This window comes from Equus przewalskii, chromosome 6 (assembly GCF_037783145.1).
Source record: "Equus przewalskii isolate Varuska chromosome 6, EquPr2, whole genome shotgun sequence".
Lineage (NCBI taxonomy): Eukaryota > Metazoa > Chordata > Mammalia > Perissodactyla > Equidae > Equus > Equus przewalskii.
Genome location: NC_091836.1, coordinates 77,064,338 through 77,092,278, shown reverse-complemented (window position 1 = coordinate 77,092,278; position 27,941 = coordinate 77,064,338). Strand labels below are relative to the sequence as shown.

Sequence of the window (27,941 nt, the reverse complement as noted above, 5' to 3'; positions counted from 1 at the left end):
TGTCACAGTTCACACGGGTTCATGGGTGTTTCCAAGTCGCACATGTTATTGTCCCAGTGAACCCACTTCCCTGACCCCGGCCCCTAGTCTGTTCTTAAAACTATACAATTACTTTCAAAATATTACTTTAAAAAATAGTGTAACTGGCTTTCAAGCTTATTGACACTTTGTAACCACCTTGGGAGAGGGGACTTGAAAAATACTGCCTGGGTCCCACCTCCAGAGGTTCAGATTTAATGGTCTGGGGGGTGGCCTGGCATTAGGATTTTTAAATGCCACTCAGGTGATTCTTATGTGCAGTAAAGTTTAAAAACCACTGGTATAGGTCATAGGGACTTCAACGCTCTCTAAAATCCGTGGGGAGCTGAAAAGTTCACCTGAGAGAAGCCCAAGGAAGTGTTCACAGGCCTGCATGCTGGCCAGCTCTGGTTCGCAGGAAACAAAGTGGCACATTAACTGGAGCTTCCCAGAGAGAAAATGTCTTGACCTAAAAGAGTGATTCTAGCTGCAGGAATCTAAGGCACCAGAGTGGGTTACTAATGGCAGGTACGCCCTGCAGAACTGTCAAATGAAAGCATACCACTGATGAGAGGCAGACTGCATGTTACAGGCAACCTCTCCTCTAGCCTCCGAAGGAAGTCTGTGTGCAGAAACTGCACGTAATTCCACTCGCTGATGATTCCACACCGCCCTCCTCTGTGAGGCAGCCCACATGCCTTTTTCCCTGTGAAATAGGTAATGCTATTTTACCCGTGGGGCAGGTAATGTCCCCAAACCCATGGAGTGGGTAATATCACCATGTTTATTTATTCATACCTGCCTCATTCCACAACGGACTTGGGCTTTCCGTATCACTTTATTAGAACTGTGGGCAATTGTGCTGTATCCACGGGGTGAGTAATTCCATTCTGCCAAAGATCTACTCAAATGCTACGGGGAAAAAACAAACGAACTCTCTTCACTGCCTGTGGTCCCAGGCTGGGCTTGGCAGAGTTGCGAAAACAGCTGCAAATGCACAAAGCAAACCCTCTCATGTGACCAACCTGGAAGGACAGAGGCCTTGGCACATGATACAGACTGGCACCACAGCCTGCACTTGTGACCCAAACAGGCTGATTAAACAGACGCGTGGGAAAGATTTTGAAGAAGCCCCTCTGGACAGGCACAGCTGCCTTCTGTCCCCTGCGCCACATGGCACGCCTGCCGTGGCAGGGAGTCACTTGCCTGCTATCTGGCTTCCATCCAGATTCCAGAATATTTACCAGGGGCCTCTGTGTGTTGGGAATGGTTCACAGTAAACCCAAGCATAGGCAGCCCTCCCTGAAACATCGATGCTGAGGGTTTCTAGGCAAATATAACCTGCTGAGGTTTATTTGCTGAGTGTCAGTTTTATTGTATTTCAAGGAAGAAGAAAAGCGGGGGAAAGTAAGACAAGATGAGGGTAGAGGTGGGGTCTTCACGCTTAGGCTGGTTTTCTGGAAGAAGTAGCTTTTGAAAGGCCTTTTCAAAGGTCTTGTGCAGACATGAAAACAGGCGAAAAGGACAGATCATTATTTTTAGCCTGAAATAATGAACGTATTGCTTGTAAAAGGTTGAACAAAGAAATATACAAATTTGATACTTCATTGGGCAATGGGAAGACTATGAGCTTTGCAGTATTTTCTAGTTCCATCTTTCATTTTGTAGCTGTTACTTTGAATGGTTCATCTAAACTCTCCTCATCTTTAAATGGGAATTATAAAGAATTGTTCTGCATATCTCACATGAGTGAGATGAGAATTAAATGCCGTGATGTGGGGGCAAACACTTTGTAACTGGAAAGTGGTGTTCAACTGGTAACGTTCCTATGTTATTATTTTATCTACCTACCTTGGCGGAGGGGCAAAGCTAGGGGAAATGGAGCTTAAACATCAATAAGAAATAGTACTTTCATTGGGCAAAGAAAAAATGGAAGAATATCAATAAGCATTTGTGAAAGAAGAAAGAGCTTCAGCAAAAAGGCCAGAGGAGAGAAAACCCAGGAGTATTAGGGGCTGGTCTACATTTCTAATTGCTAAGGAAGGGCGAGAGTTAAAGTAAACGCTAGTAAAAGAAAAGGCTGGAAGTAACAGGATCAGAATGTGGAAGGCCTTGAGAGCCAGGAGGTTTGGATGGTTAATGGAAGTTGTTGAAAAATTTCTGAATGATAGACTCTCATCTAAGCTTTTGGAAGATCCCTAAGGCCATAACATCTGGGAAAGGATGCATATGCATTCCCACTTCTGGACCCTATCCTTGTATGTGATTGGAGGGACACTATATTGCAAAAAGGTTGTGGCCTCAATGTCCTGGAAAGCAGCATCCGTGGCTGTGGTGCTGTCCATCTCAGCTGTAAGGCATTACTCCAGAGGCTGCTTTCTCTTTGTCTGGACTTTGTAAATGATCTGGTTTCCATCATTCCAGGCATAGAGCTGCTTATCTCTGGGGTTGTAATGGATCATGGAGTGACTTCTCGGCCGCCTGGGGAAGAACAATTTGGGCAGATCCTCCTCATTGATAGTGCCCAGTGGATCATAGACACAGTTGATGCGATGGGGGCCATGGCCACCAGAACTATAAACCACATAGAGAACCCCACACAAGAGGAACGAGGCTTCGGCATCCTGGCTTCTGCATGGAGTGTCCCATGAGTGTTCCACTCCCAGTGTGCCAGGCTCAATTTTTGTGATAACCAAATGCCCTTGGATGCCTGGCCCTGAGTGGATGGCCCAGAGCCCATGCTCATCCACAGCCAGGTCAATGTAAGTCGAGGGGGAGTGCTGGTAAACCAGTGCTCGGCCTGCCCCTCCTGGGAGCAGCATTCGATCTTCCACTGTCCTCTTCTGCAGATTATATTTGATTATCTCATTGGGAGTCCCTTGGTTGTGAAAAAATAGAAAACCTTTGTAGATCACTTGGCCTGTTCCCTGCCAGGATTGTGTTAGGATTAGCTTCCGGGGGGCTGGCTTGGTGCTGTCCTCCACGAATGCCCGTATGTTTGCAAATTCCCAAAAAGTGTTGCCTCTGGATCCAATGAAGAAATAAACCTTTGGAGAGTCGCTGACAGCATCTTTCATCCAGGAGCCATCTGTGTCCGTAGTCTTCTTCACTATTTTCAGAGACTTTATGCCCATTAGCATGTTGTCACAGCCTAGCCAAACAGGAGAAAAAGGACAGGTTACTTTATAAACATGTGATGTTTGCTTTTCTCACAGATTGCTTTTTTTTCCCCTTTAGTGTCTACAATAAAATTATCACACAGAGGGCCGGCCCGGTGGCACAGCTGTTAAGTGCACACGTTCCGCTTCGGTGGCCCAGAGTCTGCTGGTTCGGATCCCAGGTGCGGACATGGCACCACTTGGCAAGCCATGCTGTGGTAGGCATCCCACATATAAAGTAGAGGAAGATGGGCACGAATGTTAACTCAGGGCCAGTCTTCCTCAGCCAAAAGACGAAGATTGGCAGATGTTAGCTCAGGGCTATTCTTCTCTTCGAAAAAAAGAATTATCACACAAAGATCAATCATAATTTATTGTAGGATTCAATGAATCAAAGAATTAAATGAATAAATGGATCTCTGTTCAGGGAGTTGCCATCCAGTTATAAGAGTGAGCACTTTCTTCAAAGTGATAGAAACAGCTATTGGCTGGGTCAGAGACTCTGTCACCCTCTAGAGCATTGGGGTTGACACAGTGACAATAACTTAGGTGTGAATCCACCTAATTCAATTCCATTTACCAAGATTTTATTGGGTATCTACTGTATACTTAGCTTACAATGCTTTCCTGGAACAGTGCTAAGTATTAAGAATGAAAAATATAATACCAACCTTATACCTTGAAAAGATCATCTTCTAATGATGGCTTCTGGTCCTTAACACTACCAGAACATTCTAAGAGTTCTACTCAACCATTCATTTATTTATTCATGAATGCATGCATGCATCTAGTCAGCAGACATGGGATACCTACAAAGGGGAAGATCCTGAGCTACGTGTCATGAGCTGGGGGTGCAATAATAAATTAGAAATGCTTCTTGCTTAATAGGTGCATGACTGACTAGAATATAAAGCTTAACGTGAAATTTTTACAAAAGAAGGACAGAAAAGGGAGATGTCACTTGAGGCAGGGGAGAATCTGCATTTGAATTGGCCCTTAAAGGATTATGAGACCTGTGGGAAGAACATTCCTGACAGTTAACAAAACTACACTTGGGAAAGTCCTCCAAGATTAGAGTTAGTAAAGTAGTGTAGAGTTTCAACCAATGCAAGCTAAATACTTGATATTGCCTCAAACTATGTGCTTAAAACAAAGTAGTAAATTGAAACCAGCTCTGTGCCTGGAACATTGAGGGTGAGGCTAAGGAATATGGATTTTATTCTATAGGCAGGTAGGGAGCTATTGAAGTTTTTGAGCAAGAGTGAAACATAGTCAAGGCTGCTCTACAAGATTCATTAAGCTGGCAGTCACACATGTGATGGATATATGGGAAAGAGACCAATAGGGAGGGCCTTTCTATAATCCAAACAGGATGATAAAGGTCTAAACTAGGTGGAGGAAGATGAAGCGAAAAGAAGAGGTTTACATTTTTTTAGCTCCTCACTGCCACTTCAGACTATTATTCTTCCACTTTCACGCAAAAATCCTTCCTGCTTTGTATCTCAGACTATCAGTTCCTTCTAGCCTAAACCATTGACTGTAGTCCAGGACACTACTCCATATGCATCAAAAGCCTGAGCACTTCAACCTCTTCAACTCCATGACAACTTACTTTCAAACCACTTTAGCAACCCCCTCCCATGGCCATACTCTGGGTCCCCCCATCCCTCAGAACTGTTCTGTATTAGAAATCTAGAACTCTAATATCCTACTCTCTACAACAACATCTTATCCTTCTATTTCTTACTCCTTTGCTCTCACCTCCTCTGCTCTTCCATTTCCTCATGCCCTCCAGTCCCTTGACCTCTGCTTTCTCCCAGGCTGTCAGCCCTCTCACCCAATAGCTCTCTCACCAACACCGTCACCCACCAACCCCTAGTTATTCTACAATATCCACTCTACAAAAATCCCCGGTCCTGGATCGGTTCGAACATCTGCCTCCGCCTTGGAGAGTTGTGTGTTGGTGGAGAAAATCTCACAATGGTGCATATTAGTGCCACTACACACAGGAGTCTCCAACCTCAGCTGAGCCCTGTGTAGTACATACTGTACTGCTTTCCATGGTTAGCCCCCCATCTTCCACAGAGCAGCTATCTTAAATCTCCCCCCACCCAACCACTCCCTTCATAACAGCAAATTAACTCCTTTGAAAAAATAAATACCCTCCACTTCCTGTTCCTCATTTATAAACTTTCCTCAGTTGTTCCTAACCTTGCTATCCTCCCACACATCTCAGAAGAGACCTTGCCATTCCTCCTGTCCAAAACAAATACATTCACTTGTGCTCTGGTCTCATCCTCTTCCGGCTTCTTCTAGACTTCCTCCATGAATTATCCCCTTTCTATTATCTTGGATTTCTCCTTCACTACTAGTTCTTTGCTTGTAAACATCTTGCTTATATTAAAAAAATAATTCTTTCTCAATTAGGCACCCTTTTCTAGTTATTTCACTCTTTCCGACATTTTGTACAGCAGATTCTCCTACAGAAGTCTATACTCTCTATATCTACTTCTTCATCTCCCATTCTTTCACTTCACCATAACTTTCCAGAAACTACCCTTCATAATGTTACCAGGGGCTTCTTAACTGAAAACTCAGAACTTTTGTGTTCATATCTCACTTGACCTTTCTGTAGCATGACAGTATTGATCAGTTCCTCCTTCTTGAAGATTTCTTTTCCCTGGATCTTTGTGTCACCACTATCTCTGTCTGTGCCTCCTACCTGTTTCTTCTCTGACAGCTTATGGCAGAGACAATGTCTGTGTTCAACAAATGTCATTTCATTTTCCTCTTCCCTAGTAACGCATTCACAGCCTCCGTTGTAGTTAGGCTGCACCCATCAACCTGGGTTCTGTCTAATGGGATGTGGATAGAAATGGTATAAGCCATTTCCACCTGGCCCTTAAATATTCTATCTTCAAGATGACCTTAGAGTCTTGAAATTCTCATGGTGACCAAGTTAAGGAGGATATAGGTCAAGATGAAATTAGTTCTACTGGTCATTTTGGGAAAAGTGGGTCATCAGTTCTAATTATGGACTTGTTGAGACTGCTTGTTAGACAGTCAATTGTGAGGTGAGCAGCGTCATGGAGGCAGGGAGTGGTGGCTTTACTAGAAGCTTGAGGAACCCTGTGGGTCTCCCTCAAATCCCACCAAAGTCTGTATCATGGGTAGGAGAGAATGGTCTTAATAAGAGCTGGGAACTCTGTGGGCCTCCCTCATTGACTACTGCACAGTGAGGTGGTGGAATGATGTCAGGTATATAACAGTCTCTCAAGGAGAACTGAGCACTCTGGGGGCCTCCCTCAAGTCCTTCCAAAGGCTTTGGTGTAAGAAGCTGGAAGTGCCAGTGAGTTGTCATTTTCTTCTTAATAAATGCTTGGGTTTTCTAGGCGAACTGGAGGCCAGCTAGAGTCAGCGAACAAGAAACAGGGTGAAGAGAGAGAAATGGGACACAAAGAAGAAAGGTGAGCAGCCAGAGAAGTTTCAGAGGTTCTGAGGTTAGTACACATTTTAGCAAACTGCTTGTTACTGCCAGTGTTTTGAGTAGCAGTTCTACCTAAGTTCCTTAATGAATTCAGCACCCACTACTATCCTACCTTTTCTTGTCTCCTCAAGCCTCCACCATACCCACCTCATTCTCATATGATCTTGCCTCTTATTTCTCTGAGAATATAGAAGCAATCAGAGAACTTTATCATCTCCTGAATCACTTCAATAGTCTCCTACATGGTGGCCACACTTCCATCCTTGACTCCCACAGTCCACTTCCTGCAGCAGCCAAAAGGATCTTCTTAAAATGTAAGTCATATCATGTCACATGTCTGCTCAAAACCAGCGACTTCCCGTCTCAATCAGAGTCAAGCTCAAGTATTTACCTTCCAGGCCATATATGGGCTGTCCCCACACTGCCTCTCTGGCCTTGTCTCCTACAACTCCCTCACCTTGTTCATTTTATTTAGCCATACAGATGTGGATCAAGGCTGCTCCAGAGAGAGAAGCCCAAGGCATCCTGGCCTACATGCCAATCTATATCATCTTCCAGGAAGTATAAGACATCCTGACCTCATTCAATCTGATTTGTATCCAAAGTTATAGGACCACCGGATAACAAGACCCCACCTATACTGATACCATTTTAATGACTTTTTTACATGATCTTTCCTTTGTCTTGTAAAGAAATAACTCACATACCTATGCCTTATAAATTTACCCCTACCCTCAACCATTGCAGCTCTTCACTGTCCGTGGGTGCTGTCCCCATGCTTGTAGTTCTTTACTGCCCATGGGTCATGTCCTCATGCTGCAGCTCTTCACTGCCTGTCCCCATGCTATTCTCTGAATAAAGGAGCACTAGTACAAGACCTTGAGAGCCCAAGAAATCTTTCTTTCAACTCCTTGGCTCGCCGAGCCCACATCACTACTGGCATCCTTGCTATTCCTCAAATTGTGCCAGGCATACTCTGCCTCAAGAAATTGGCACTCTTGGTTCCCTCTGCTTGGAACCATCCTCCCCAAGATATCTGCATGACTTCCTCCCTCACTTCCTCTAGGTCTGTTCTCAAATGTCCTCTGATCATTAAAGTCTTTTCTGACCACCCTATGAAAAATGGCAACCCCCTTCTCCAGCTCTCCATAACCTCCTTAACCTAGTTCATTGTTCTCCATAGTGCTTATTATCTTCTATCTGACATATTATGAATTCACCTGTTAACATATTTATTGCTTGACTCCCCTCAATAGAATGTAAACTCCATGAGGGCATGAGCTTTGTCTTATCTGTTTCATTTATTACTGTATATCTTGCCCCCAGGATAGCAACTGGCACATCATAGGCCATAGTTTGCTGATGAATGAACAAATGAGTGAACGAATGACTTTTCAACCACTAAATCTAACAGCCAGTTGTACCTGAACCCATTTTCTCTTCCTTCCCTCCTGCTCCCTTGAATTTTGCTGTGGTTCTTGTCCCTTCTCACCTACTCACAGACCTCATACCTGAAATTATCTCCCTTCTCCTGCCTCAATAGTCTCTCCCTCCCTACTGAATCATTCTCCTCAGTAAACAAACAGGCTGTAAGATCATCCATCCTGGAAAATCTTTCTAGTGTGACCCCAATCCTAGGTTCCACTTTATAATAAAACTCCTTCAAAGAGGAGTTTCCTCACCTCCAATTATCCCCTAAACTGCTCTAAGCAGCTTCAGTTCTCTGCTGGTCTAAACTTCCCTGCCCACTCCACTGAATCAGTTTTTGTCAAAGTCACCAACATCCTCCATGTAGCCAAATCCAAGGGTCAATTCTCAGTCTTCATCCTAATCAACTTCTCAGCAAAATTTGATTACTTGATCACTATCTCCCCTTGAAACTCTTTCTTTTCTTGATTCTGGAACACCCCTCCCCTTGTTTGTCCCTCGCATCTGTCTGGGTTTTTTTTTCTTGGCATCTGCTGCTGGTTCCTTCTCATCTTCTACCTTGAAGTGTTCTGTCCTCAGACCTTTTCTTTTCTCTAACCACAGTCACTTTCCAAATCTCCTCATTCTATCTCATGGCTCTGAAAATCCTGTGAATTCTAAATATTGATGAATTCAAAATTGGTATCTGGAATGACATCCTATCTGGATGTCTACTTAGCCCGGAACTCATGTATCCAACTGCCTACTCAATGTCCTACTTGGATCTTTTCAAACTTAACCTCTAGAGAAGAACTCTTGCTTTTATCCCCAAATTCTCTTTCTCCCTACTCTTCTCATTTCAGGCAAGAACCATCAACCAAGTTTCTTGCCTAGAAGTCATCCTTGGTTCCTTTCCTTCCATCTCCCCATCACTAGCAAGTTCTGATAGTAAAACCTACCTTTAAAATATGATGTTATGTTTAAATTAAAATCGTCAAATACATCACTCTCCTCCTCTCCTCACCTCTTCTTCCCCTACACTCGGTGAAGCCTCACCGCCTGCCTAGACACTAAAATAATCTCTAATTTGTCTCCCTGATTTGACTCTTGTTTACCTACAGCATGTTCTCCACAAAGCTGCAGGAGGGATCTGTTTAAAAACATAAATTATGTGACTGACCTGCCAAACCCTTTCTCCCATCACTCTTGGAATAAAATTCTAATCCCTTACTTGAGCCTGAAGGACCACCATGCTATGGCTCTTCCCTGTCTCTGGGACTTTCTCCTTTCCTTTCCTCCTCTTGCTCACAGTGTTGTGATTTCATTGGCTTTCTTGCTATCCTGGGAGCATGTCAAGTTCATTTCCGCCTCAGGGCTCTTGCATGTGGAATTCTTTCTACCTGGAATGCTTTTTGCTTGATCTCCTCACGTCTGCTCCCACTCATCCTGCACATCTCAATTTCAATATCATCTCCTTTAGATGCTTCCCGTGACTACTGTATCTAAATTTAAAATGACCTACTATAGCATCTTTCTGATTTCCTTGAGGTCACTTAGCACATTCTATAACTATCTTATCTGTTTTTACTAGCTCTTGTCCTTCTCCCCAACTAGACTATGAGCTCCGCAAAAGCAGGGCCTGTCTTCCTATTGACTGTTGTATCTACTGCTTAACTCAGGGCCTGTGGGTTCATACATATCTATTGAATTAATGAGGAAAATAGCTTCATTCAAGCAGATGTTTTTCTAGGGTCTAAATAGTGCTGCACATCCAGAGTTCTGACCACAGGCCTATCTTAACTAAATAATAATTTGTAAAGCAATTTAAAGCTTTTAAGATACTTTCAAATCCATTATTTCATTTAAAAATCTAATACAAGGCTCTCAACAAGGGAACATACGGCAGGAGTGGGGTTGGGGAGCAAGCTTAGCTGAGAAGAGCTGAGTCCCAGGAAAAGTCATTTTAGTGGGCATGTCTTCATTGACTGCTCCCGGTGGCCTTGACTGGCCCACAGTGTGGCCAGGGCCAAACTTTGGGGCCAGTTGTTGAAGTCTCTCAGCCATCAGTTGCCATCATATCCCCGTGTTGACATGCTTTGCCAGACTCAGGGATTGCTTCCCTGTGGCCTCTGGGTCAACTTTATCCTGGTTGACCTGGATTATAGGAAGTGAACCCCTGGGGAAGGCAGAGAAACCTGGGATAGCTGGCACCCTTAGAATAAGTTTCCAATATCTCAGCATGGCACTCAAGGTCCTTCATCCACATGGCAGGAGGAGCTAACAGAAGGATCCCCCTCCACGCTGAGCTTTGGGGGCTATGGGCTATGATGTGGAAGAGGGAGGAGTGGGGTGCCCTGTTTACCAGGGCCCAGGATATCTTTTTTCATTTCATAAACTGAATCTGTCTCATATGAATGCTCTGCTTTTCCTGCATTCGCTGGTGATCACAGAGAATGAATGAATGAGGGTTTAAGCCTGTATGTGATCATAGATACCTTTAGTGGGGAAGAGGGTGGGGGTTCCATGGGACATTAGAGAAGCTCAGAAACTGTTCCCTGTTGCAGAATGAGTGCAAAGTTTCAAGAAGTTAATAAATATCTGCAGATATGTATAATATTCTTGGTACTATGATAGGTACTTTATTTACATTAACTTATCTAGTTCTTACAATAAGCCTAAGTGGTAGGTATTTTAATCTCCATTTTTCAAGTGAAAAAAAAAATTAAGGACAAGGTTAAGTTACTTGCATGGGCCACATAGCTCTGGGATCCTCTGAGCTCAGTGTGAGCTTGGAGGCAGGGCCAGTTAGGATACTTGCAGTTAGCGCCAGGGTCAAGGTGGATGGGTGTATGAGTGGGAAGGGGTGGAGAGTGTGTGAGTCTGGGTGTGCCTGGAGAGGGATGGGTGAGAGGGATGGGTGAGAGCAATGGACTCCCTGGGACCTAATCACAGGGTGATATGAAATCTGCCTTGACTAGGAAGCCCCCAGCCTGTCCATCCCTCTGGGAGGAAAGTCAGCAGGCTTGCAGCCCAGCTACAGAGGGACTATGTCTAAGAACAGACACATTCAATGCCTTACCCATGAGAAAATGTTCATTTAAAATACAGCAGAAACTAACACAAACATTCTTCTTTCTCCTTTTACTCCTCCTTTGTAATGCAGAACCCTTGGAGAAATAGCAAAATAAGAGAATGTTGATAGATGGTTTGGATCAAGGAAACACAGTTCCGGGACGAGAGAAGCAGAGAATTTTCCCTTGTGCTCCCCTCTGCTTCTCCTATCCTCTCCTTTGTAGATGGAACCTGGGACTGGGAGTCAGAGACCTGAGTGGTCTGTACTAGGTCTCTTTTTCTCTATGTGTCTCCCTAAAAGTCCATTTGTCAATCCGGCCTTAGCTTTCCCAGCCATGAAACAAGGGGTTTAGGCTGGATGCTTTCTATAGTGTTTTCAGGGCAGATATTCTATAATTCTTATAAATTCTGCTTCTTTTGGAATTTGGGGAGAATATACTTACAGTGTTTGAGTAAAAGGGTAAGTTAAAACTCCATGCTGTGCTTCTCTTGAAAGAGATAATTAGCAGGAGGAAAAAGCAGAGGAATGATAGGAAATAAATTTAAAATCTCTGAGTCCAGCCAAGATGCAAAGCATTTAACAGAGACAATGACATTTTGCAAACCAGAGAATGAAAATCTGCGATTTCCTCCTCAGGCAGAATTGCAGACAAGCAATTAGGACAGAATTTGGCCCAAGGCCTCGCAGTGAATTCATATACAAATATCACTTATTTGATTCTTTTTAGTACTTTTCCCTTATTTAATAGCAGCACTCTCTAGACTTGGTGAGACCTGTCCCTGTGTAGGGGAGTGACCCCTCCTTCTGGATGTTGGTAGAAAATGGACAGGGGGTTAGAGGTGGAGGAGTGGGTGACAGGGAGACAGGTAGAGAGTCTGTAAGTATAATCTAGATGGGAGATATCCAAGTAGTGATGGGCATGAAAAAATGGGTATGGATTCATGAAATAGAAAAACAGAGGTCAGGTTTTGTTAACTGATTAGATTGAGGGAGCTGAGTGACAAACTGGACTCCAGATTGGGTTGACAGAATGCATGAAATAGCAACAAGGAAGGAAGAGCAGGTTTGCTTGGGAAGAAGAGTGATGAATTCATTAAAAAGAAGAGAATTCCTATAAAACCATGAGTATGTTTGACTGCTTCTTGAAATTCTCTGTTATAAACCTTGACTTTTTCAACCACCTGAATTGTATTCATGTTAATAAATATTTGTCAATACCTGTCAAGTGACAGGTACGACGTTACACACTGGGATGACAAAGATGACACCTCTTAGATGAGTGACAAGAGATTTTCACATGTTGAGGTTCATGGGGTAACTATTCTAGTTCAAAACTGATTAGGTTTGAGCTAAAAGCCTGATTTATGGCCTATCAAACATACATTGTACATCTGCTCAACCATTAAGTAAAGAATGCACTCTCTTAAAATAAGAATGCAGACTTCTCCTCCTAAGCCCTATTGGTAACACCAGGATCAGTCCCTTTCCTGACCTGCTAATTTGCAACTGAATAGCTCTTTGAAATTTTGATGAGAATGTATCCCGGGTGTGTTTAGTGTATGTTATTTCTTCTAAAAGCTTATAAAACTGTACTGAAACTATGCTTCTCCGGACCACTTTCTAAGGCTTTCCCAGGTTATAATCCTCACTCTGGCTCAAGTAAACTCGCCTTATTTCTCTTATCTATAGAAGGGTTTATTGATTATTTTGTGTCAATGTGAGTAATCAATTATAAAGCTTCAAGAAATTACGACAAAATTGTCAATGTGGACTTTGTTCTAGAAATTAGGGTCGTTTCATACTTTTTGCACACAGTATAAGTTTTAGATATCTCAGCATGGCACCCCAGGTCCCTAATCTGACCTCCTTTGTCACTTGCCCTCCACACTGGACTGATGGCTAGTCATCAAATTTGCCATGGCCTCTCACAAGTTTTAGACTTTGCCCATACTTTTCCTTAGCTCACCTTTGCTAACTTGGGCTATGTCTACTCATCCTTCAAAGCAAAATTCTCTGACTTCTGCAGAGCTGTTAATTGCTCTTTCTTATGTGTCCAGAACATTCTGTGCTACCCTCATCCATGGCAGTTATAGGGCTGAATTGGAACTGCATATTCACTTTGTTTCCCTGCAAGCACTTTAGACAGGAGCTGTGTCATACTTGTATTTTTATCCACAGTGCCTGGGACACAACACATATCCCCCCTCACTATTCAACTCTTACTGCTTACTCTCCAAACTCAGGAATTGGTTGGATTCAGATAATGCAGTATTAGTCAGTATCCAAACTTGCTATCCCAATTCATGCTATGCCAACTTAGAAATCAGATAGCAAGAGGTACATATGGACATTAGCAAGTGCTATTTTACTGTCCAAGAGCCTGGGTGGCTGAAGGCAGAAAGGCAGGAAGGCCAGCTTATATGAAATGGTACTCAGGAAGCCATGGGAGGATTTGGCTTTGCAGAAGGGCTATGAATCCAGGGGGAGGGTGTACACAGGGCCTGGCATACAATAAGTGCTGTATACGTTTTGGTGAGTCCCACAGAACTCTTTAGTAAATCCTATCAAAGGCTTTTCTAACTTCCCAATACTAAATTCAAAGTATTCCGTGGCACCCAGTACAGAGCCCTGACAGCTTCCCTTGTTGGTGATTAGCAATAGATCGTGGGGAAAAGCACAGACTTAAGGCATGGCTGTGTGTTGCTCAACAACATCGAGCTGAGAATTTCACTGGCGTGCATGGAAGCTGGAAGATGTGTGAGTCCAGCCTGCGTCCACTATGGGGTCTCTACAGGTGCAGTCCAGCAGCTTGGAGTCCAACACAGTCAACCTCCTTCAGATGCATCCTACAGAGGAGGCCAGCTTTCCATAAACCTCTTCCCATAGTTGATTTTCTTCCATAGTATTTATCTTCTATCTGACATATTGTAAGTGTATCTGTTAACATATTTATTGTCTGAATCCCTTCAATAGAACGTAAGCCCCGTGAGGGCAGGGCTTTATCTAATCTCTTACATTCCTGTTGTGTGTCCTGTCCTAGAACAGCACCTGGCACATATTACAATTTTTTCTGTTTTAATTATGAATATGGTAAATATCAACAGATATAACCTGCATCAACAAAAACTCTTTGGGATCCTGAATAATTTTTAAAGATGTAAAGGGTTCCTGAGACCAAAATTTGGAGAACTGCTATCCTAGAGAATCCAGGCTGGTCAACACTCGTGTGAAGTGAAGCATGAACTGGGCAGTCGTCTGGGGAATTTCTGATCAAACAGCCTGTGTTTTGCATCAATTATCTGACTGTTGCAACATCTTAAGCATTCCAAGGTTATAATTATGAACTTTTTGCTTTTATTTATTTTTCATTTAAAGACTGAACTGGTTTTTGTTTGTTTGTTTTCCCGTAATATTCTTACCAAAATAAAAAGGATGGAAATGTTCTCAATGTCTAGGCATGGTACTGCCATTCTTCCATTTGCCTGGTTAGAAAACAATCATTTTGACATTTCGCCATGGATTCTTCCTGTGAGATAAATCTCACTTCATCCTGTTCTCTTCATCCTTTCTCAAAGTGTGACAGGCTAGGGTCTGCTTGCCTCAACCTGAACTTTGCAGTGGCCTTCTCAGTGGTTCTTCATTCTTTCCTTAAAACAATCAGTCACACTAATGCCCAATCCACTGCATACAGAAATTTGCATACTTAAAAACCAATCTCGATTACTGCCCATTTCCAGGAGTGTCAAGACTAATAGCCTTAAATGGATGCCATTAGAGGTTCTAGTGGAAGGGTGGGCTCCAGAGCCAGATTTGGAACTGCTTTGGCCAAAAGAATGTGGTAAAATGACCAGACCATGGTATGCTTGTGCCCTCTTATTCTCAGGCATCTGCCTCCATCATAATGGCCCAACTTCGCCTATTGAAACATCAGAGGCCACATGGAGGAGAGCCGAGCCCTCCCAGCCAAGGTTATCCTCAACCAGCCATCCCCTAGGCAATGAGCCACTAATTGCAGATGTATGAGGGAGCCTGCCAAGAGTAGCCAAGCCTGGCCCAGACCAACAGATCTGCTCAGCCGCCCTCTAGACTCCTGAGAAATTATCAATGATTGTTGTTCTAACCCACTAAGTTTCAGAGTGGTTTGTTATGCAGCATTGTTGTGGCAACAGATAATTGGATAAATGATACAGGATGTGGGGGAGGGTATTGTGAGCAGATACAAAGGCTGAGATGACTTGAGTGTGTCTAGAGGATGGTGCGTAGTCCTGGATGCAGCAGGAATGTGGGAAGAAGACAGTGCTGCATGAAACATTCTGAGCCACAGTTTCTTCATCTGAAAAGAAGTCATAATAGTATCTACCTATCAGGGTTGTCATGGGCATTGGACAAGGTGACAGACAAAAGGGCTTAATGCAATCCCTGGCAAATAGTTGCCTCCACTTTCTAAGAAACTTCTCCACAAGGTCAGAAAATATTGATCTCTACTCTGTTCCAGGCACTGTGTAAACTTGGGGAACACAGCACGAATAATACCGGATGCATGAAGTATATTTTATGTTTCCAGAATAGCAGATCAGGTACAGCAGAGAGCATCAGGCAGATGGGGACAGACAGTAGTGGCACAAGACAGAGCTGAGACACGTTCAAATATGCTGTGTCCAATTGTTAGCTCGATATCTACTTTTACGATAAAAGTAAATACAATATATAGAGTACATATAATATTTATAGTTTTTATTTAATTAACAAGTATTACTTTCATAAAGAAAAATAAAACAAATCATTTAAATAAAGCTAGGTTGGGGTCAGGTTGTAAAGGTCTTTCTTTACGTTATTTCATGGGGTTTGCTTTGCCCTCTAGGTTGCTGTTGCCATCAAAGTTCATAAAGCAATGACGTGTTAACACTATCAACATAACCATGGTGGCAATATCAGATAAAGCCCTGAAAAAGGGAGAGACTGATTATGGGAAGATCAGTTAGGAGGCTCTTGCAGTAATCAAGACTAGAGATGATGAGAGAGTAGTGCAGATAGAAAGAATAAATTTAGAAGATATTCAGAAGGAAGAATCTACTGGATGTGATGAATGGTCACATGAGGGCCAAAGGGATGCTCCTGAGATTTCTAGCACAGAAAAGTGTGTGTGGAACCCTTCTGTTAACTGAGAGACTAGGGGAGGAAATGGAGGAGTATTATTGTTTAAAAGTAAATGGAGAAAAGGCAGAGAATTAAAAACTAAGGAGGCGGAAGAAGAAAACGGACCCTTATTGGCCAGGATTTGAAATAATGATTTAAACCAAACTGTTCATGAGTAGGAATCATCATAAAAAAGCAATCAAGAGACTGGTATGGTCTTCATGTGTGTCCCACAGAGAGCTCAGAAAGAACTGAGACTTCTGGGCCCAGGCAACTAGTTTCAGAACAGGGGCTTCTACCAGGAGTGCCTCTGTGACAGCCCTGGAGATGGCCTGCCTGGCTCCAGTCTCCCCCTCCTACGCACACTCAACCTCTCCTACTGCTAGTCTATTCTGTACACTGTGGCCAGATTGACCTTCCTAAATCCTTCATGTGAGGACTGACACTCTCATGCTTCCCACTAGTAAGCAGAATGGCATGATGGAGAGAGGTTAGTGTGTGTAGGAGTCAGCCTGGCTTGGTTTGAATCCCAGCTCTGGCATCAATTAGCGGTGTGACTTTGCACAAATTGTTTATCCTCTCAGTTACTGATTTCCTCATCTATAAAATGGGAGAGAATTATAATACCTATCTCACAGGGTTGTTATGAGAGTTAGATGATATAATCCAATAGGATATACCAAATGCTTAAAGCCACACACACACCAGCACTGTCACAGTCTCCTGCATTTACACCTGTGTGTAAACCCTCATGCCCCTCCTTTGTGGTAAATACATCTGTTGCAAATTAGAGTTTTACATCTCTTAATGTTTTGTTCCACTCATCACAGACTAATGGACCCTGGGAGCTGGCTCACAGATAGGTTTTATTTGGCTTCCAGTGGTTTCTTTGTTCACTTATTTGTTTTGGATTTTGTTTTGTTTGTTTTTAATGGCTTTGAATATGGGACCTGCACATCATCGACACTACCTGAACGGATCCCTCAGGCATTTAAATTTGCAGCAACAGACTTTCTTCTTTGAAACATGATCTAACAAAAGATATGAGTTATTTAATTCAGCAGGGAGAGGGTTACTTGAGGTAACTTGCATTCAGCCTTGCAATAAAACGAGCTGGACTAAAACAGGAAATAATATAAAATATGCTGTAATGGCTTGTTTTCACTACCTTGAGAAATGTTCTTCACAAGCTATTTACAAGTTAAACAGAGGTTAATACTCCTATCCACACAAGAATGCAGCCTGTGGAATCTGCCAAAGACTATGAGTTGGATAAATCCTCAATCTGGGTATCAGAGGTAATGATGCTTTGCCATAAATTGCCAAGGGCAATGCAAAATTTCTTTTTCCTAGTAAAAGTTGCAGAGTCAAAGACTTGGAATGATTTTTAAATATAAGTTAGATTGTTTTCAAGTAACTTTCACTCACTTCATTCTATGCTGTGTGTTTGTGAAAGAGAAAGAGTCGGGGGAGAGAAAGAGAGAGAGTGTGTGTATTAGAGTTAAGATTCTAAGAATTTTATCTAACCCCAAAACATCCCTGGGATTGTGGCCTTCACCACATGAGCATCATTTGAGGATCACCTCTAGAAAAAGGCTAAATATTTGAGAACAGCTCTATAGGAAGTGACTTAATTACAGAGCAACTCTATTTATTATTCCTGGTATTTGGCTGTTTGTAGTTGTCTGAGAAATATTCTAAGAATAAATGAGAACCATTTAGACTGATGTTAGAATTTTCTGGAAGTCTTCTTAGACATAATGTAACCACGGGCTCTCTAGGACCAGTTCAACTGATCCCGTCTTACCAACAGAGTAATTAAGAGTGGTTTTTCAGGAACTGAGACCCTTCGTCCAGTTCAGGCCAGTTGAGACCACCAACACATCAACTGGGCCTCCGCAAATGCCTGTTAAGTGATCTTTCCGACATCAAAGGGCTGAAAATTCCACCCTCAGATCATACTAACACCACCATTTTGTGAACGTGCATCCTGTGGAGAGGCGTGAAGCTTGACTACACTTGCACAGATCATCAATTACCTCACTTCTTCTTACTTCCAATCACCTATCTCCTCACTTTAGAACACCCTGTCCTTCATCCCATAAATTTTGCCCCAATACCTGGATTGAAGAGACAGATCTGAGATCTGATGCCTCCTGTCTCCTTGCAGATGGACCTAGCAATAAAGCTGATTTCTTTTCCCAAAAGCGGATGTTGTAATAATTGGCTTTTTTAATGTGCATTGGGTAGGAGAACCCCATTTTTGTGCAGTGACAATAAGGTTGACTTTTTTCTTTTTTTCCTTTTATCTTTTAAAGATTGGAACCTGAGCTAACAACTGTTGCCAATGTTCTTTGTTTTTTTTCTACTTTTTCTCCCCACATCCCCCCAGTACATAGTTGTATATTTTAGTTGTGGGTCCTTCTAGTTGTGGTGTGTGGGAGGCTACCTCAGTGTGGCCTGATGAGTGATGCCATGTCTGCACCTGGGATCCGAACCGGGGAAACCCTGGGCCGCAGTAGTAGAGTGCACGAACTTGACCACTCAGCCACAGGGCCGGCGCCAAGGTTGACTTTTCCAAGGAAGTTCCATCATCCTTTCCGTACAGGTTTTCCAAAGAAACTCTCTTTCTAAGATAGCATGTATGTATGAATGAAACTCTGTGATGTAACCTCTGGCGACCCATTCCTAACCCATAATCCCAAGGCATTTGCCCATACAAGGGTGCTGACTTGAGTCTTAAGGATTTTAGTGAAAGTTTCATAGCTAGCTCAGTCCCTGAGGCTAAGGTTAGAAGATAGGAAGATAGGAAGCTTATAGGACGAAGGTGGGTACAGGTAATGAGTTGCACCAGCTGGGCCCAGCAGAATTTTAAGATGGCCTCTAAAATGCCCAATACCTGCTGGACATGCTCTACATAATCCCATTCCCTTGAATGAGGGCAGGACCTGGCAATATGATAGGATAGCACCCCATGACTAGGTTACATTATAAGATAAAGCTAAAGGGATTTTGCAGATATAATTAAGGTCCAAAATCAACTGATTTTGAGTTAATCAAAGGGAAGATTATTATGGTCAGGCCTGACTTAAATCAGATAAAAACTCTTAAAAGAAAGACTGAGCAATTCCTGAAGAGAGGGACTCTCTTCCTAGTCTTGAAGAAGCAACAGCCACATTGTGAGCAGCCTGCAGAGATGAGCAGCCTCTAGAAGCTGAGGGCCTCAGTCCTAAAACCACAAGAAAGTGAGTTCTGCCAAAGCCTTCAGTGAGCTTGGAAGAGGACCCTGAGCTCCAGGTGAGAATGTAGTCCAATCAACACCTTGACTGTACCCTCATGAGACTCTGAACAAAGGATCTGGCTAAATTGCCTCTGGACTCTTAATCCACAGAAACTCTGAGATAATAAACGTGTAAGCTGTTTTAAGCTGCTAAATCTGTGGTGATTTGATACACAACATTAGAAAACTAAGATAGGAATGGTTGTTAACAGAAATGGCCAAAAAAGTGTGTGTGGGGGGCACAGTATGTAAAATACAAATCCGTGCATGGCTGGGGAGTAAATTGGCATTCCAAAGTCTATCCTTGGGCAGAGAACCTCTGAAAATAGTAGGTCAGGGGAGTGCTAATCACAAGTGTGATTGTTTGCACGTTTGTCTTCCCCTAAACTAGGCTCAGAGGGGCCTCTGCCATCAGTATTTCTTCTACAGGCAATTTTTACAGCCTCCTCCATGGGAAGCCCTGACCCAGGATCTGTGAACACAGAAATGAAGACATCAACATGTTCATGGTCTGGTTGAGGAGTCAAATCCACACAGAAGAGAGTGTCAGTGCTCCCTTAGAGGACTGAATGAGGGACTCCAGAAGCACTCTGCCTGGCAGGGGGCATTCACAGAGTATCCACGGCATTTTTGAGACATAAAGGGTAGGTAGGAAAAACAGTATATATACATTTTAAATGCAACTGCATGTAGGTAAGTTATAGAGAAGAAGCAGCTAGAGCTCAGCTTGGGCCACTTTGTGAAGGACCTTCCCATACAAAAGGTTAAGAGATTTGAATGGATGTTTTTGTTGTTGATAATTGATGGCAAATGACAAAAAAGTTCTACACAGAGGACTAATACGATCCATTTTGTGTTGTGGGAAGGTCTGTGTGACAGCAGGTAGACTGTGGGAGGCAAGACCAGAGGCAAGAGAAGCAGCAAGAGAGCTCGTGCAAGATGTGGACATGTTCTACTCATTCCTCTATCCCTACTGTGTAGCCGACGGCCCATCCTACAGCACAGGGCAAAAAGAGTTTGTTGAATCATAAACTGATAAGTCATCAAATGAGGGCTCCAGAGGCGACAGGCATAGAAGCCACAATCTACGAAAGTTAAAAGAAAAGTTTTCACTCACCATGGAGCTGGGAGAGCAAATATTTCAGGCCTTCCAGGTCTGAGCAATGAGGGAGAGGATGAGGGTTGAATAAGCAGCAAGTCCAGACTCAAAACCTCTGCTAAGGGGAAGGCTCCGTGGCCGAGTGGTTAAGTTCACGCGCTCCGCTGTGGCGGCCCAGGGTTCGGATCCGGGGCGCGGACATGGCACCGCTTGTCAGGCCATGTTGAGGTGGCATCCCACATCCCACAACTAGAAGGACCTGCAACTAAGATATACAACTATGTACGGGGGCGGGGGGGGGGGGTGTTGGGGAGATAAAGTAGAAAAAAAAAAGATTGGCAACAGTTGTTAGCCCAGGTGCCAATCTTAAAAAACAAAAAAAAACCCCAAAAAACCTCTGCTGAACTCTAGCTGAAGTGGAAAGGGCAACCTCAAGGCCTGAGGGGCTTAAGGAGTCCAGGGATCAGGAGCAGCTCAGGGATCCAATTCAGCACCACTATTCAGGCTTGGGGTCCTGAGCCCTGGCACTAAAGTTCAGGCACATTCTAGCTCAGGCCGTATTAGCACCCAAACCTACCCATCAGTTTTTTAGGCAGCCTCTATTCATCTACTGCCTCATCCTTGCCCTTCTCCTCCCTTCCCTCACTTCATGCTTACCCTTAGTTGCTCCCTCTCAGAGGATGGTTCATCTCAAGATAATGTCAGGGCTAAAAAGGATCACCCATTTGACCAACTTGATAATTAACTACTTCATATTATAAATACGGCACTCTCCTGACTGTCTTCTGAATCAGAGATAAGATGTTCTTTTTTCTATCAAAACCTAATAACCCCTCTGTCTGTGCTGACATCCTTCCATCCATTCATTCATTTGTTCACTTAGTTATCCACTGACAAATATTTGTAGAACATAGACACTATTCTAGGCACTAGGACAAGGCATTGAATGCAAAATGCAGGATCCAGGCTCCCAGAGGGCTGACTTTCTAGATAGAGAGGAATAAAATAAGCAGTGAGCAAATAAGTGAACTAGAAGATTTCAGAGTAATAAGTGCTCTTCCCCACCCCCAGAAGAAATAGTAGAGTAGGGACCAGTCCAGTGGCGCAGTGGTTAAGCGCACACATTCCGCTTCAGTGGCCTGGGGTTCACTGGTTCAGATCCCGGGTGCGGACATGGCACTGCTCACCAGCCATGCTGTGGTAGGCGTCCCACATATAAAGTAGAGGAAGATGGGCATGGATGTTAGTTAGCTCAGGGCTAGTCTTCCTCAGCAAAAAGAGGAAGATTGGCAGATGTTAGCTCAGGGCTGATCTTCCTCAAAAAAAAAAGGAAATAGTAAGTAATAGGTAACTGTTCCACAACTCCTCATGGGTTTCTTATCTCAACATATTTCAGACCAACCACCCAATGACCTAAGCCAAAAACCCAGCAAGCATCCTGGACTCATCTTTCTCATTCATTTTTCACTTTTAATTGTCAGTCACCAAGCCATGTGGATTCCAACTTTCAATGGCTCTCAGATCCATCTGTTCTCCATCTCACTGACACAGAGTGCAGACATCGTCACTTCTTGCCCAGTTTACAGCAGTATTTCCATGACTGGTCTCTCGTCCAGTCACGCCCTCTTCCTTCACATCATACCCCTGCTTAAAATTATCTAATGGTTCTCTAGTTTCTCCAGGCAAGTTCAACCTCCTTAGCTTAGCACGCAAGGTCTTTCCTTATCTGGGTCCTGCTGAACTCTTTAATCTTGTTTCTCTACACTCACCTGCCCCATACAGCTTTCACTCAACCATATCTGCAGCTTGACATGTCCAAGTGTTACGTGCTCTCATGCCTTTGTTATGTTGTACCTTCACTGGCTCTCCCCTTGGCTCATCCTCTGATATCTTTGTTCAAAACTCAGATCAAGTCTCACTTCATTTAGGAAGACCCTTCTTCTAATGACCCATGGAGTTCTTACAAGGATTACAATGAGAAGATATGTGAAACCACACAGCACAATGATGGCACTCAGTTTATGTCTTGTTTCCCTGATTGAGTTTCTCTCATTTGAGGCAGACAAAATTAGCATATAAATAAAGTTTCCCTATTTGCAATGAAACCATCTCAGAATATAGACTCTGAGGTGGGGGAGCTGTCTTCCTCCTAGTTTTAATAAAATGATTCATTCACAGGAGATTTTCCTTTTCATTTATGTTTCTGTTGCTTGATACTTTTATTATAACTTGATCTCCTAACCATTATTATTATTTTTTTTGAGGAAGATTAGCCCTGAGCTAACATCTGCTGCCAATCCTCCTCTTTTTGCTGAGGAAGACTGGTCCTGAGCTAACATCTGTGCCCATCTTCCTCTACTTTATATGTGGGACGCCTGCCACAGCATGGCGTGACAAGAGGTGCGTTGGTCTACACCCGGGATCCGAACTGGTGAACCCTGGGCTGCCAAAGTGGAACGTGTGAACTCAACCACTGTGCCACTTCATAACCACTATTTTTAATGGCTTGAAAGTGATTCTGATAGATCACAAGACAGGAGACAAATCCCCTGGATATCACCACTCTCCTGACAGCACACACAGTAATAATTCACTGCAGTCCCCAGCCCTGAGGTTTGTTATTGCCATTTCCACTTTCAGACTATTGCCTGGCACATTTGCAGCTGCTCCCTACTCCAGGGCACTGGGAGAATCCAATCTGCCACTCTCCTTGGGAGGATCTGGGACCATACAGCCCCACCAAACCAAGGTCTAGCAGGAGATGCCTTTCCTGGGCTGACCCCTGGCACTGTAGCCCTGACCTTCTGTGGGGCCTTTAGGAACATCCTGTGAAAGGAAAGCTGCTTTCTGAGAATGGATTGTCCTTCAGACACCTGTTCCCTGCTAAGGTTTCTCTCCCAGCACATGCACACAAGAGCACACATCCAGGTCTCACTTTCATACTCGGTCAGACCCCTACGTGTGCTGAGTCTGTGTCTCTGAGTGTGAGATTCCCGAGAAGGGGTAGGAAAAGAGGCAGTTCTCTTACTTGCATTCAGGAGAGTCCGGATCATTTTCTCTTCTTCAGCTTCTTGGACTAGCTCTTCTGCCAGCGTCTTGTCCTCTGACTCTCTGCACCCGTCCTCTTCCCGCAGGTACTCTAGGTAGTCAACCTCCCGTTGGGCACGCTCAACTCTCAGTGCCAGGTTATGCACCGCACTCTTATACTCACTTGTGTAGGTCTGACACCTTCCCAGCAGAGCAGATATATTCTTGGAGAACTCTTGGAAGTCTTGAATGTATGCCCTCGTTGCTTCAGTACATTTTTCCAGTCCTTGCTTCAGTCAGAAAATAAATTCCCAAATTATTGCTAGGTATTTAAATTGCCCAAATAATATAAGTAGCTATCATTCATAGAAAAAGATTTTAAAAAATACAAACAATTAAAAAGGGGGAAAATAAAAATCACCCATAATTCTTTAATTCAAAGTACTATTGATATTTTACCAAATTTTCAGTTTTCTCTTGCTATATATAGTTATACATATAGACTATAGTCATGCATATATAAATACATATTTTAAATTGTGATTTCACTATATGTATCTTTTATAACACATTTTTATTTTTTTAATTTTATTTATTTATTTATTTTTGAGGAAGATTAGCCCTGAGCTAACTACTGCCAATCCTCCTCCTTTTGCTGAGGAAGAGTGGCCCTGAGCTAATATCCATGCCCATCTTCCTCTACTTTATATGAGGGACGCCTACCACAACATGGCTTTTTGCCAAGTGGTGCCATGTCCGCACCCGGGATCCAAACCAGCGAACCCAGGGCCACTGAGAAGCAGAACGTGCGTACTTAACCACTGTGCCATCGGGCCGGCCCTATAACACATTCTTAACTTGCTGATGTATTGTGAACATTATTTCAATACCAATTAATACATAGCTATACCATAATTTTAATGATACAGAATTCCACTGAACTGATATCCCATTATTTATTCTATTAGACTCTTTTTGATGGATGTTTATGTAGTTTTCAATTTTTTGGCATTTAAACAATGCTAAAAAAATCTTTGTGTTTACATCTCCGTGTACTTATCTGGTTACTTTCTTAGGTTTCTAGAAGTAAGCTCCATCCCCAGCACCTGGCACAGGACCTACCACACAGTAGTACTCAATAAATACTTACTGAATGAAAGGATAAATGAATGAAGGATGGAGATGGGATTGCTGAGTGGAAGAATATGTATATATAAAACTTATTTGACAGTTTAGGAAAATGCTTTCGACAAAAATTGTAAAAATGTATACTCCAAACAGCAGTATGTAAGACCGTTCATTTTGAAAGGAAGAAGAGCGAGTGAGAGAGGGGTGAGGGGAGAGACGAGAGGAGGGGTGAGAGGGAGGAAGGACAGGAGGGAAAGAGAGAGAGCTGGAGACAGGGAATGAGAGAGAAAGAGAGAAAATAATTCCCTAAATCTATCCTCTTTTTTCTCACCCCTCTGATACAAATCCCTCAGGGTGGAGACAGTATCACTTTGTTGCTAAGTGTCCACACTGGCCAACAGTGAGTGCTTCCCGGGACTTGGCTTCCCCTCCAGGGCACCGCCACCAGCGTGGGAAGATCCGTACAAATCACATCCCTATCTTTTTCAAATCCATGTTCACAGCTGTGAAAGTATTAGTCTGTACTTTATACCCTTGTCTGCAGACAAACTCTTCAGGTAGTGAGGAAAAGTTGCAGGCCCTAATCCCAGGGCACGTTGGTGCTAAATGCAGAGGGCCCATGGTTGAGCATAATGCTGGCACTTGTAAGGAGGTGAGCCTGGAAATGAGGTGTCTCAGGAGACAACATGTAACGCAGCGGTAAGAGGCCGCTGGCCTGGCAACATCTCATGCACTGCGTCCAGGCCTCGGCCTGCTGGCTGGACAACGTTAGGTGTAGGGACCTGAAATTGGCCACCCCAAGATATGTCTCTTTGGCATCACGATTATTTGAAGCTGACTGCTTTTGATAAACTGGGACAGGGAAGGAGGCTCTGAGGACACGTTTATATTTGTAGGGTAAATCTCTATCTGTAAAAGGTGCCTCCCTCTCTGTACCAGGAAGAAGAAAGGAGATGACCTTCTCTCTAGAAACTCTTAATCAATACCAAAGCCAAGCACTTAAATCTGCATTTTATTGTGCTTGTCTGGTAACCTCCTGTAACTGACTTCCCTTACCCTCCCAAAGTTGGCATCTCCTTAAAGATTAAGCATCTTTCTTTAGGCTGGGAACCGATTGCAGCGCTCATATGTGACACCCCCCTCCCCCCCCCCCCCGCCCACGCCAGCCCGAGGCAACACACCTGCCACCCTGCCGCGTTCACTGAGACAGCAGACCTATCTGCCATTTCCATCAAGAGCTGTGCTGACAGAGCAGCCTCATGACTATTGTAAAAGGGACATTTCAATCATATGTGAAACACCCTGTTTGGGGGTATATAACCACTCTGTTCACCCCACTTCTTCCGTGCCCTTTCTTCCTTCGGGAAGAAAGGCCACAGGCCATGGTCCTCATAAAGCTTTGTTTAATTTTCTCTTGCTATTCTGTCTCATGTGAATTTAATTCGTTCTCCGGCCAGACGAACCCCCATTTGGGAAGAGGAAATGTCTTCCTCCCCTACATAGGAAATGTGCTTAGCCTGCTCTGAGGAATTATTTTATCCTGACTGTAACTAGATAGCCAAACAATTTGGACTTGAAGATTTCTCAGGAAAATGTTGAAAATAAGTATTGAAGACCAGAATGTCTTTGAAAGAAGATAATTCATCAACATTTAATTTGTACAAAACCAAGGCATTAAGCATGAAGTAGTCAAAGTCAACACCAGAGGTATGTCAAAGGCTGAGGTGGAGGGTTACAGTTGTCCCTGGGAGCCTGTCTGTGCTGCAAAAATGTTGGGTTTGCAAGTTTTAATGAACTGGCAGCTGTAACATCTGGAGAGGAGGCCCCCAACACTTTCTCTGTTTTCACACTGCTGAAATCGGCTCATTCCTAAATCCAAGTCCAGTTCAGCGAAAGAAGCTGAGACGTGGCCTCTGGGTACAACAATATCATGACTTTTTACAGTAACCTAATGGTTTATCATAAAAAGATGAAAAGAAAAGCTAACATCCTCTATCATCCTGATACAGTAAAACATAAGTGACCAAAATTTTTAATTTTCATATTTTAAAAATTGAACTATCAAATAATAACATTTTGGACATTTATCTCCATGCCAAGCAGTGTTCTAAATCTGGATTAATTTACTAAATGTTTAGAATAGCCATGGGAAATAAATTCTATTACCATTCCATTTTACAGATGAGAAAAACTGCCGGATCAGAGCTCAAAGGGAAGACCCGCTCAGGGCCTGGGAGTGGGGCAATCTGGGCTCTGGAGCTGGTGCTCTACACCATGAGACTATAAAAAATTTCAAGTGTAACTTTAGCAATGTAACTAGCATTCACTATCGGGAAAAATGTATCCCAGTAGATAGGGAAGCGTGGATAAGGTAAAGCGACTTCCAGGAGGCAGGTTCCCTGGATTAGGTGCACAGATGCCACCTACCTCCAAGACTCGGAAGCGCTGGTAGATGTAGTGCACCATGCCCGGGTCCTGGGCACACTGTGGCGGGGGCAGAAAAGCCACGAGGAACAGAATCAGGAAGGCAGAAGCTCGCTGAAGGGACAGCATCATCCTGGAAACCACTCGAGGTGGAATCTTCTAGGCTGTGCTTCTTGAAGAAGACTCCAGTGTCCAAGTGGTGGTCTCCTGCTTTCTAGACGCTGCCGTAACAAATCCTCTAAAAACTGCCGGAGAGCAGAGTCCGCTTGTTATTCTACCAGATGCGTGATCTCACTTTGCAAGCTGGTGATCAAGTCCAGCTGTTGGCAAGCTGGTCCCTGGAGGCCTTGCAGGCCGACTTGGGATAGAGAGCTCCCTCGGTCCATCCGTGGGCATCACCTTTGACACACACTGGCCCTCCCAAGCCTAGTGGTGGTACCCTATTCCAGGCCCGGGTGAGTGTTCACTGGGGTGGGGGCGAGGAGGGCTTCTCCCCTCTCCCCAGCTCTTTCTTTTTTCCTTTTGCTTTCTTTCTCCCTAGTGGACTCTGCAGTCCAATCACAGGCCTGACCCAACACACACCACCCCCAACTTCTCAGAGTTGGAATCTCAGTTTCATCTCTGGCAAAATTTCCCAGGATCGTTTTCCCAGAAGTCCTGTTGGGAGGAGACCCCACCCCTCCTCCAGAGTCTCTTTGCATTCC

General features: G+C 43.6%; 1 protein-coding gene across 1 annotated transcript; it reads right to left on the bottom strand.

Moving 5' to 3' along the window:
• Positions 1-837: 837 nt before the first annotated feature.
• On the bottom strand, positions 838-27,941 carry OLFML1 (olfactomedin like 1). Its single transcript, XM_008514530.2, has 3 exons — positions 27,241-27,941; positions 23,687-23,975; positions 838-3,169 (listed from the first exon to the last, which is right to left on the bottom strand). Exons 1-3 carry the CDS (start codon positions 27,367-27,369, stop codon positions 2,379-2,381), a joined length of 1,209 nt encoding a protein of 402 aa, XP_008512752.1. The 5' UTR covers positions 27,370-27,941; the 3' UTR covers positions 838-2,378.